The sequence below is a fragment of the Panthera onca genome, chromosome B1 (genome assembly GCF_046562875.1).
Source record: "Panthera onca isolate mPanOnc1 chromosome B1, mPanOnc1 haplotype 2, whole genome shotgun sequence".
In the NCBI taxonomy this organism is placed as follows: domain Eukaryota; kingdom Metazoa; phylum Chordata; class Mammalia; order Carnivora; family Felidae; genus Panthera; species Panthera onca.
In genome coordinates this window covers 16,143,310-16,156,015 of record NC_138342.1, presented here as the reverse complement: position 1 = coordinate 16,156,015, position 12,706 = coordinate 16,143,310, and the positions used below count along the sequence as shown (strand labels likewise).

Below are 12,706 nucleotides of genomic sequence, written 5' to 3'. Positions count from 1 at the left end.
TGTTCACCGTCATCTTTCTTCCCAACTTTTGTCCTTCCCTTTAGCCTCTTACATGCAATAATAAAACCACCAGTTCCCCATCCCTCACACTTAATTCTGGCATCATCTTTGGCTCATTTTTCTCCATTAGTCCCTCATCTCACCAAATACCCAATCCCATGAATTCTGCTCCTATATTAACTACCCTACCTGCTTTTACCCCACAGCTACACAACTCCTGCTTTTATGACATCTCCCCTCCATCAACATGATAGCCACCTACGGAGGCCTCTTGCCTGGCAATGGGGCCTTTTGCCAACTGCTGGCACATAGCTGTAAGGTTAATTCTTGGAGATTCAGATTAAAACTCCTGTTTTCAAATGCATTCCAAATAAAGACTTAGGTCCTTATACTATCTAGGCCTTCTATGAACTGGCTCCAGTCTACCTTTCCAATGTTATTTTCCTGCATTCTCTTGGGTTCCAAATGCCATACTGAGCCCCTGTTTGGTTGTATCTTGCATTTCCATCGTTAGTGCCTACGCTTATGATGTTCCGTTCATTTTGAAAGCCCTGTCCTCATTTTTGCATTTCCATTCAATACCAATTCTTCAAGGCCTATCCCGGATGTTACCTCTTATAATAAGACTTCAACGATCAAAGTATCACTTATTGAATTACTACTATATACTAAGCATATGTATTATTTCACTTCAAATGAACAACAACCCTTATGTTCAGGTGAGGAGACAGGCTTGCAGAGGATAAATAACTTGCCTACAGTCTCACAGATGGTGAATGGTAGGTTGACTTGTGCTTCTAACTAAAGCTTTCTGCCTTTAATTAACCACTGTAACTTGACCCCCACTTTACACCCTCTGCATAAATGCCTTGAACTTCATTTGTTCCCCTCTTACAACGTGTATTAATTTGTACCTCATGTCATAGCTTTCAATTTGTGTCCAATTTGCTAGTCACTTGATGGAAGATCTCTGGAAAATTCATGCTGCCTTTTATAATAATAAGTGTTTACCTAATAAATGCTGTTGCCTGGATAGATAAATATATTATTTCCCTATTTGAAAACTTACTATGTCTATTATCTAGTTCCTCTTATATTACCTCTCCTGATTAAGATAAAAACCTTCATTAATCTGTGGCTTTAAAATTATACGTAGATGTCTTTTCTAAGGCATTATTTTGCATGATGCCTCAACACGCACCTATTACTCTAATTAGGATTGACTGTACAATCTCTAAAACATAATGCTCACCACCACCTCTGTCCTTCATCCCTGACAATTCTCTTTTGTGCAATGTCACCCACCTCTTCCAAAACGATATATTACACTTTTTTCAAGGTTCAGCTAAAAAATTCTTATAAATGTCTTCTATGAGCAAAGTAGCTTCCATTGACTAAAATTTCGATGACTATAATATTATGTGCATACATTATTTCATGTCTTTGCCAAACCTCCACAGATTCTAGCGTCTTCACAGATGATCATGTCTTACACTGCAAAGCTCTAAGAATACTTTTAAGCACATATTAGATATTTTAAATAATGTTAGTGGGTCTTGTGAATTAACGTTAGTAACATGTAAAGTAAATTAGAGCAGTTAACTGGCAAAAAATGCATAGTTTTTGAAAATAACTTAATTTTTGTGCCTACTACGTAGACTTATAAGGACTTAATCTTACTTTACCATTTCAATTCAAAACACTCAAAACTATTTATTTAAACTTTGGAACTGAACTCTAAAATAATAATATGATGAGCTGAGTGGCTATGAGGTGCTGTCTTAGTTAATGGATATTGAGGTAAAGATTTTCCCTAATGCTTTCTTCTCAAGGTGAGAAAAACAGTTCATTTGACATCTTACATGACCTTGTTTTATCCACATGACTTCTATCTGGCAAGGACAATGCACCCAGCATCTGCATACAAAATAGATATGAAGTTCTTTGCCAAGACAATTTAACTTTTGGTAGAGACAGCCATTGGTTCAAATAGGTTAAAATGCTCACTAATTTAAAAATTTTATATATTTTGACTTTATAATTATATCTTTTTTATACTTTATGGTAGACCATACAATATTTCAAACAAAACAGCGACACTATTTTATAAAAGTGAGCTCTTAAAGAGGCAGAACATCATCTAGTTCTGTCGTTCCTATGATTTATTACTCCAGTTTGGTCCTTCTTTTAGAACCTGGACACGAGCAGATCTCCAGATCCAAATGGTCAGACTATGTACAACCACTCTTATTTTTTCCTAAATAGCCTACTAACACCTTCCCAATGAAAAGGGAAAGAACTATTTATCCTAAAAGTGCACTCTTTTTAATTCTACCTATGTTAAAAAAAAAAAAGAAAGAAAGAAAGAAAAATCCTAGCCTCTTCAACAAGGTAATTTCTTCAACAGAGTAAGGCTCAGTACAATTCTGCAAGGACTATCTGTCTAAGTTAGTTGATGCATATTTGCCTTCGATAAACCCAGAGTCTCTAAAGAAAGTCATGGTTTGGGTCACTGTGGAGGTGGAGAGATGAGAGGGAATTTCAGGGCACATACATTTCTGTGATGGTCTCTGGCAGATTCGTGGGGATCTCAGTGAGACCTTTCCCACGACAGTCTACGATATTGTTGCTACAGGTACAAGCAGCTGGACAGTGCAAAACACTGCAAGAAGGAGCCATAAATGACTGGTGACCTGAAAGAGAAACAAACAACAATAACAGTTTCCCTCCTGAAATTCATCATTGTGAAATTTACGAGTTCATCTCAAACAACAAAACACATTATTTAACAGAAATGTATTTCTCTAAATATCTGAGCATAAAATGGGCCTGTATTTCTAAGATATATTTTAGGAAGCATGCATGCATTTATAGTTCTGGGTCAACACTCAGATGAAGCAAATGAGATTCTTAAAACTAATTATGAAAATGATAATTTTTCCCACTTGAAATAATTGTTAAGAAAGGCTAAACTCAGACCGGAAACTAGAATTTGATTCAAAACGATTCTGAGTTCCAAAAAAAGCAGCAGTTTCAGACTAACCTATATTTCATTTCTAATAAGCTTCACGAGAATTTGGTCTTTACTAAATGTATGTAGCATACTGTACTGTACTTTAAAAAAAGAAAGGAGAACAGACATAACTGTTGATTCTAAATAAGTAATCATGTACCAATAAATGTGGGGGAAATTAGATCTTGCTAAGCTTCAAATCTTGGTAGGTTCAAAATCTGCATTTTCTTTGAAGTTATAATAGTTTGTAACAAGCCATTCTGTAATTGTTAAGCTAGGTAGTTCTATTTTTGGCTTCCATAGCCTGCGATTTTAGCATTAAGTAGTTACCTGTGTGTATGTATTTTTACTACTCAGTATTTGGAAACAAAACTGTTTTGAAATGAGATTTCACTGTTGGAATGATGAACGACAGAATGGCGGCCGTGCTGTACTGAATGGGAATCTGCACACACTCTGTTTACTGGAGCAGGACAAACCCTCTCTGATCTGCAGGGAGAGGGCCTGAGCGATCAGAATGCCGGGAAGGGGCTGCAGGCCAGTCACTAACCCAAGCCCTCTTAACAAGCTCTCAAACGTCACAAAAATAGTCTCAGTCTAAAAAAGAAACATGAACTTGCCTTCTTCCTCATCTAGAAAACAGGAAGGGAAAAGTGAAGAGAGAAAAAAAGTGGTTAGTAACAGTTTGTTAGTCATTTCATTATTTAATTTTCTTAAAAAGCAATCAGACCTAAGGAGAACATTCCATGACATTATAAGAAAATTTTGTTTGGGTTATAAAAAGTGTGGAGACGTACACAACAGGGTCTAAAAGAGAACGATAAATGAGAATTCTGTACTCATATGTCTTCAATCCTCTAAGGAACTATTTGTGATGTGTTATATATATTTAAACATTTTGTGTGACTGTATCTTGAACAGACACTTCTGAAGCAGAACGATATACATATATATATACACATACATATATACACACACACACATGCATATATAATAAATTATGCTAATATGGATCAGGTAATAGTAACATAATATTTTATAAATAAGTATAAACATAAATATAAATATATATGAATTGGCAATCAGACTGCCTAAGCTTGAGATCCATGGATTCAACTATATGACCTTGGACAAGGCTACTTAGCATCTTTTTCCTCTCAACAGTTTAATCTCTAATATAGATATAATATTATATCTCACTACAGTTGTTCTAAGGCAGGTGAAATGAGCTAAGTATATGTGAAATACTTAGGCTGGTGACCAAACATATAGAAAGAACTAAGTAAATGTTACTTGATATTTTACATAGGTCACGCCTAATTTTCGTTTTCAGATTTTCATCACTAAAGCTACTCATTTATCTCTTTCCTGTAGAGGTGAACCACTAGTATGCACGGAAAGTGCTTTGTCACTCTGCAACTAGATTTGAGATACTTTCCTGAATTTTCCAGCAAGATGAATCATATTTCCATTTGTTAACATAAAAGTAGATCTAAATTATTACATGACAGCAAAATAAGTAGCAAACAGAATTTAAATCTAGGAATGTCCTATATTTCCCCAGGAGTGAAAATTGAAAAACCTTTCATCATACATTAAGTACGAGTAATCTGTAATGGCCAATCACGCACAAATGCCTTAGAACATATTATCAATATCACTGAAACCGAGGATTTCCATGGAGTGATTAGTGCACAATTGCACATGTTAGTGAGCAAAACACTGAAACTTTTAAAGCATGCGTTCTCCACTGCTCTCTTACATAGAAGCAAAAAATAATATGACAACATAAAGGTTCTTTCTCTCTTACCACTGCAGACAAATTCTCGTTTTTGAACCTCAGCTACATTATGGCCCCTCAGGTGGGATGGACCCATACACTGAGTGTAGAGACCAACCCGGGGCCTTTGTCGCAACCAGTCAGAGAGCCAGGCGAGGTGACAGTCACAATATAGGTTGTTCGAATGGAGGCGACTACATAAGAAGAAGGGACGTTTAAGGCAAGAAAACAAAATAGTTATTCCAAGAATTAAAAAATGTATTAATAATAATATGTAACTTTATTTCTTAACATGTAAGTAGATAAAGCTTACTAAGTCCCAACCTAATTATTTTTCTAAAAATGATGAGAATCAACTTACTCTTCATTTACTGCCAAGTTAAGCAAATATACAGAAGCTTGAACACGACCATAATAATAGTTTTCCTATGTTCACTCAAAACGGTAAAAAGAAATAGGTATGTCCAAGGCAAATTGCTCTGCAGTCCACATACTGGTGGCCAATTGGGGTGGGGTGGGGGCGGGGCCATATAAATAAAAGTTGTGGCTCCCAGTATGAGTTATCAGTTAGTCCTGCTGTTGTTAGTTTCTGTAAAAACTGCTTGCAAAATCTTTTTAGCAGGTCACTTTCGTTTTTTGCTGAACAAGATAGAATAATAATTCAATATAAAACACTTCTTTCATGTCCCTATTCTGATTTCCTTCTTTTTGTTTAATAGCAGAAAAAGGGATTAGCTGCTTTGGGCTCTTGGGACCCTATCCTCAAAGAGAAGGAACTGAAATGAAAAGACATAAATGGCTAGGAGTGAAGGAATTAAGTGAGCCCCCTCTCTATGTTGGCAGGGATCCACACCAGAGCATGGATCCATTCCAAGTGGCAAATAGCACTTTTCCATTAATAAAATATCAGACAAATGTATCCACTAAATTAGGTAAATGACTTCAAATTGGCTTTTATGTTTTCTCAAACTAAAGAAAAGGACATCCAAAACTATAAATCAAAGCATCATTTCCAGAATCATCTATGACACAGTAATACCATTTTAGTCCTTTTTAGCTGATGTGCTCAATTCTAACCCAATAACAGTAATGGATATTAAAACATGGAACTCAGTCCAGAAAGATAATTGGAACATAAAAGTGGAATTTTTAAGTAGCAATGATAATATAGAATAATGAAACAACCAAAGCAAGGGAATTTCAAGTTAGATGACTATTTTACATTCTCCTTGAGCCTATAGATATGGAACAAACTGTCTTGCATCAAAACTTAGACGGCATGCCACCAAACAAAATGCCACATTGCTACATTTTGGGAAAGCTGGGTGACCTCCGGTTCAGTTTGTTGGGAAGTCAGAGTGGCATCCTTTGGAAACCGCTTAGCACACTCCATCCACCTCGCTGTTCTCTAAATATTTTCATCTAAACCAAGCACGTTACAATAATCCAATTAGGTGTGTACAAATTTCAAATGAGAGAACATAAAACTTTAAAAACCTGATTAGCAAGACAAACGCTAATGGATTTCTGTAGGAAAATAAGGCATACTATCAAAAACGTGGATGATGGATATTTCTACAGTCTTGGTGGCTTTATTTTCTCAAGGATTAAGAGCTTGTTCAGTTTGTTTTTAAAAATCAGCTAAAGGTAATGAGGAGCTAATTTCATCAAATATAGTCTGAGTGAACTATATTTGGTATTAATTTGGTCAAATTAGGCTCAACCAAAGAGTACCAAGGAAATAAAATTTATGTTATATCTGCATACTTTGAGAATTTCTTTATTTTGTTAAATCATATTCCAAGGAAATGATCATGTTGTGTTGTATCATGCGCAGAGCTACATTTTAGTGAGAGAGGGAAAAAAAAAAAGGACTTTACGATTGGTATTACCTAATTCATTAAAAAGCTGGCAATTCAAATGATTTTTCATTAAAGAGAAAAAAATAAAAGCTATATGTTTCCAGTTATAACCTACTGTAAAATGAAAACTATTTTGAAAACCCAATCAAAATTTATGTTCCCTACTTAAAAACACATATTATTCCAGAACTCCAAAGCTTTGGTTATGTTTCCCACCATTTCCCACATGTGGTATATAATGTATTTTTAAGGTCAAGGTGATTCTTAAACCCCATTCAAATGAGATTTATCTCTGAAAATGCTTTAACTAAATATCCCCATGCTGAGCTTTAAAGATTATTTTTTCTCCAAGAGAAAAAAAAAATAGTTGTAGCAAATACTTTACTAGGAAACAAGTTTTTATTCACCTAAAATATTTTAATGTCCATCTCCTGAAAAGACATTTTTAAATAAAAATGCTGACACAACCTTAATTATAGAAGCACTGGAGGGTTATGCTGTAATTTTACATTACAAAGGGTGTTGGAGAGCCAGTTTAGCTTTATTAGGTCGGCTTGCTGTACAGTAATAAAATCATAAAGATTTACCATTTATCATCTCTGACAGCCAATCAAGGAGTCTTACATTTCTTAATGAAATGTGACCTCCACAATAGCTCAAAGTAAACGTCCCCCCTCCAACTTTCTATAATGCATATCATTTAAAGGAAAGCTTTCATGTTTTCAGAATAATAGTTCATTTATTCAAATACCATATCTAGTACTTTTTAAAAAGTGGTGTTTTCCTGGTCTACCCCATAATGAACTTGTGGTACTGTTTTCTGTTTACTAAAAATGGTACTTAAGGGGAACCCTGAATTGACGACATTGACATATATACATTGCGGCTACTTACAAAGTCCTAAGTTTAGGCATATGGTTGAAACTTGCCACAGAAAGTCTAGTAATGTTGTTGTTGTTGAGAGTGCTGTAGAATAAAACAAAAAAAGTTAGAAATTTTAGGTAATTAAAATTTACTGATCATTCTATATAATAATACAGAGAATGCTTCTTGCAACTATGTTTATGCAGGACAACTATCTGGTAGAGAAGGCATAAAGAATGCCTCATGTTATAAACAAGAGGATAAATAAATGCCATACTTTAACACTTTACTATGCATTCAGCTTTATTAAATATTTATTACAGATTTATGTCTTTAGCCATAATATCTTTGACTATTCACATATTGCTTTATGCACCATGGGTATGCATGTGTGTGTATTTATGACCCTGGTTAAGGAATAACACGAGGCAGTCAACAATTAGTAAAATTGGGCAGTTACGCTTCCTTAGAGGGGCACTATGTATAATTAGTGTCATGAGTAAATGAACATATTTGAAATTTCCAAATTAAATTTCATAGCAATAGCACAGAATTGGTTTTGTCAGATCCCGGAACACAGTCCTGCTAATTATTCTCTGTTGTGGACATCAGCCGTTGTTGAAATCTGAGTAGTAAGAACGATATCTACATTTGGTACTTGCATTGGGTAGGGATAAAGTGACAGGCTGGGGCAGTTTATTAAAAGCTTAATACATTCTAATACTTCTTTACTTAAAATTTTTTAATGTTTATTTTTGAGAGACAGAGACAGCACGAGTAGGAGAGGGGCAGACAGAGAGGGAGACACAGAATCCGAAGCAGGCTCCAGGCTCTGAGCTGTCAGCACAGAGCCCAATGCAGGGCTCAAACTCACGAACTGTGAGATAACGACCTGAGCCAAAGTCAGACGCTTAACCGACTGAGCCACCCAGGCACCCTGTACATTCTAATACTTCTAAGTCTAGGCACATATCCTGTCCCTTGCAAACTTCCATGCAGTACAGATCACGCAGATTCTGGATGCTGGAGTCAGGAAGATGGGCGGCCAAGGGAGAGATGGTGAAAATAAGCATAACTCTTGCTTGGTTCAAATTGTTACTACTTTTCCCCTAACACAGGCATTGTTGTATTATTATGGCTTTTCTACTACTACTACAACTACTACCCATTCATTCATCTAATATTTCCTAGCTGGCTCTTCATTTTATGGCAACATGGAACAGCATAAAATAAATCAGGCATAAAACCTGTCCTAAAATAGCATATTGTCCAAGTGGGAAGATGAAGTACAAATTATAAAACCTTATAATTAATAACATGAAGAAGAGATTGTTTTTCTCCCTTTGGGGAAGTCTGGTTATGACAAGAAAGTGAGAAGGAGGCTATCCCAGGGCTGTGTTTGTGCAATGCGAATACGGACAATGATTCTAGTATGGAGAAGACACCATGATGTGGTGAGCAAAGCGGGCAAGTTCCTGAGGGAGGCAGGATGACAGGATCAACGGCCCACAGATGCAATTTGACAATGGAGAAAGGTTTGATCTAGACTATGCAAATTCTCTTGCCAATGGAGGCTGGGCAGGGAAGTAAATGAGAGAAGCAGGATGCGTGTTAAGAAACGCAACAGGGACGAGAGATGGAGTGAGGCAGGCAGAGGGCTGGGGCCACTGGAGACCCTGGTAAGCGAGCGATGACACTCTCTCTCATAGCAGCTAGTCCTCAGCTCCGATGGACCACTGCTCCGTGCTAATGGAAGGCTGCCAACCGATCTGATGTTCTCAGGAGACGCTGGAAACAGAAAATTTCAGATCTGTCCTCCTAATTTTTAAATACTGGCAACTAATTCGGACATTTCAAAGAGTCTGTGGGCTACATCTGTTTGGACGAAAGCAGGATACATTTATGAGGCCACTTTTGGCCAGCTGGAGGCTGCAGTTGTGAATGGTATGATTTGGGGTGTTCAGGGGTTCAGGGATTCACTTGAACTTCTCAGTAAAGTAGGGCACAGAGGCTACCGATCTAGAAGACACACTTTCTTTTCTTACCCAGTTTTGCAATGTATTGAATGATGTAAAAACTAATGCAACTGATTGAAGTAAGTTGCACAGGCGAAAAAAAAATCCCACTTTATGAAGGACCTATAAAGCACTGAATTGGTTGGTTCACGTTATCTAAAAGCCTGTAGCATTTTTCTGTACTCAAGTGAAATGAGATTTTTTTTTTCAAACGCCATTAAAATATATCCTGATGTTTGAACTAAAAGGTTTCACTTCTCAAAGGGATTTACTTTCAAATGACCCCTTTTCCCACCCTCAAAATTTATGCTGACTTTATATGGCTAAAATCTTCAGAGTACATAACATACTGAAATGTGACTTTAGGGATAACATTTTTTAAAGTAATTCATCACATGCAGTAGGCATGCATTAATTTTGAACTCTAATTTCTTATGATTCCACACCAAAGAGTGTTTTCATTGAATGCTGAAGCTGGTGGCTATCAGTCTGGAGTCTTTTCTCAAAATGTCACTTTGCAAAATGCAGCTGAAGAAATAGATTATCTTAGTGTTTTTATTCAGTATTGATGTGGCAAAGTGATATTGACATTGATACCTGATAGTGGAACGATATGTGGAACCAATGAAATTAAATTATTTTAAAATTAATAATAAATATTTGCTAATTACATCTGATGACATGTATGTTATGGTCGTGACTAATTCCTACTCTGAAACAATGCAAATGTATCTATTGTACTTCTTTATTTAACACTTTCTTCTAAACGAAACTATATTTCTATGTTCAACCTCAAGATTTTCTTTTTGCAGCAAGAATATATTCTTCTACAAAAGTACATTTTGATGTACAAATACGAAATTTTAGTTTTGGTAATCATATAGTTACTCTCAGACTTAGATCTTGATTTATTCTTTCTTATTCCCTTAGTGCTCAGCGTAGGATTTGGCAGAGTCTGATATTTAATGGATATGAATCACTATGTCGCGATTCAATTAAATGATGCCTATTTTATGGAAAAGAAATAAAACAAACAATACAAAACTAGATGTTGTCCAAAGAAACAGAAAACATTGATCTAGATTTAGTTTCCAATGTTATTTTTGAGATGGTATCTTCACATTAAAAACAGAGACATTTCTGAATCATACCAATCAGAATTCCAAAATTTGCCAGGTTGCCATGAACATACAAGTGATAGACTGACTCTGCTTGCTTTCATTTACCTGGACTTTTCCTTCTCAAACTTTATTCACTCTCTTTACCCTAATTTATATCTTAATTTAACAAATTTTTGTCAATGGTCCAGTATGATTACTTCCATTCCCTTGTTTTGCCTCAGTATAATCATACATTGAGAAATGGCTCATGGAATTAAAAGTTTTAAAAAGATCTAAAACATTGGGAGTCTGAAATTTAAGGTGATTTGCAAATTAATTAATTCTTCATTATCTCCACACAATAAGAAGATATATTGTAAAGGGTCATAGACGCTAAAAATAAGAAAAACAGACAAGTTTCTTTCTGGAAATGTTTCTAATAGAAGAACTTTTCATTTACATGACAAGAGATTTGGGCTTGATAAATCCCAGTCTTTGGTATTTCATCCAATTACCCTTAAATTTTTCAAAGAATAATTTCTCCAAAGATTCTATGAATTACGAAGATTTAAAAATGAACACATATTAAAAGAATGTCTGCTTGACTTTGTCAAATTTGAATGTAAAATATTTAAATTGTTTTGAAAGAATTCACACTTTCTTGTATCATGTACTAATGTTAATTTTTTCGTTTTTTTAGCAAACACACTCTGACCATTATAGATCTCTTTGAAACCTATATATTAAGGACCCCAAAAGAGTTCCTAACACTTTGGATTTTGATTTTTACTCCATGAACCATAGAACATTTTTTACTCTTTGTTGTGTTTCAAGACAGAGGGTCTTGCTAAAGTTACCTTCTAGATATTTTGCTAATATGACAAATACAACGCATGAGGTGATTGTATCGTCACAAACTTACTCTTCTAAAAACACTGTTTACTTTATAACAAATAAGCAAATGAATAGTTATTGTATTTGTGGATAGAGTTTTCAATGCCTAGCACAGTGCTTGGCATAGAGTAGGTATTATGTGCGTGTGTGTGTGTGTGTGTGTGTGTGTCTGTGTGTGTGTTATACGTGAATTATTTAAGCTCTTTTAATGAATAACAAAGTACTTTATGGGATTTTAGTCCATCCACAATATTCAGCAAATTTTCCATAAAATGTTTGGTGTCATTCCTATTCCTAGTTAGAAGCACCTACTTAGTAACACATTCTTGGCCTGATCAGCTCCATTCAATTAAGTAACACTCAGGGTTGTCTCTTCATATACCAAGTTTATGACACTGACTATGGTTTTGACATCAGACTGCTATCATGAAATCATAGTTGTATCCTAACTATTCTGACTCTGAAATAGCAACAGTGAGCTTTGTATATTAATGGGTCTGAAACACAACTAGTGGCGTTATTAAATACAATGTGTATGATAAGCACTCTGAATAGGTTTCCTATAGAAAAAATTAGGCTGTTACCAACAGAAAGAAAGGCTGACTTCTCATGATGTGGGTAGACAACAGTATATATCTTACAACACGATTTATCTCAATCAACTAACTCTTACATTAAGTCCTTAAAAATAACCAGTAACTTTGCACATGACACAGCTACAAGTTCTATACATCTACTTGCAATTAAAATCAAAATCATATATAAAATATTGATTAAATAAGCTATTTTGTTGAGACCTCAAACTTTCTTTCCTGAATTCCATTCTGTGCCTCAAACTCAATTTATAAAGTAATGGGATCTTTTTTTTTTTTTTTTTTCCGGAAGGATATCACGAGTCCCAGATAACTTTTACCACATGGACTAAAATTGCCAAACCTCTTCAACATTTAAGTCAATTTTTGAATTTCTGAATAAATTTAGCCAGGGATGAACTGTAGCACAGAAAAATATTTTATATGGGGGGAGAAATGTGTAAATATATTCAAAAAGCTAGACTTGTGAGTCTCTGACTGGAAAAAAAAAATTCCAGAAATGGACAGGCAGCTTCAACGGCTTGAGTAACTCTAGTTTACATTAAAATAATTTCTCATCATAATAATTCCATTAAAATTATTGTA

The 12,706-nt window shown here is 35.2% G+C and overlaps 1 protein-coding gene across 3 annotated transcripts in view; it reads right to left on the bottom strand.

The window, feature by feature from the left end:
- The window catches only part of SLIT2 (slit guidance ligand 2), a 375,056-nt gene that overhangs the window by 128,539 nt on the left and 233,811 nt on the right, over positions 1-12,706 (bottom strand). For all 3 annotated transcript variants that reach the window (XM_060655343.3, XM_060655344.3, XM_060655345.3), the window contains 3 exons: positions 7,550-7,621; positions 4,824-4,987; positions 2,555-2,693 (listed from right to left, as the gene is read on the bottom strand). In XM_060655343.3, coding sequence (XP_060511326.1) covers positions 2,555-2,693; positions 4,824-4,987; positions 7,550-7,621 — 375 coding nt within the window. The remainder of the gene's footprint in view (positions 1-2,554; positions 2,694-4,823; positions 4,988-7,549; positions 7,622-12,706) is intronic.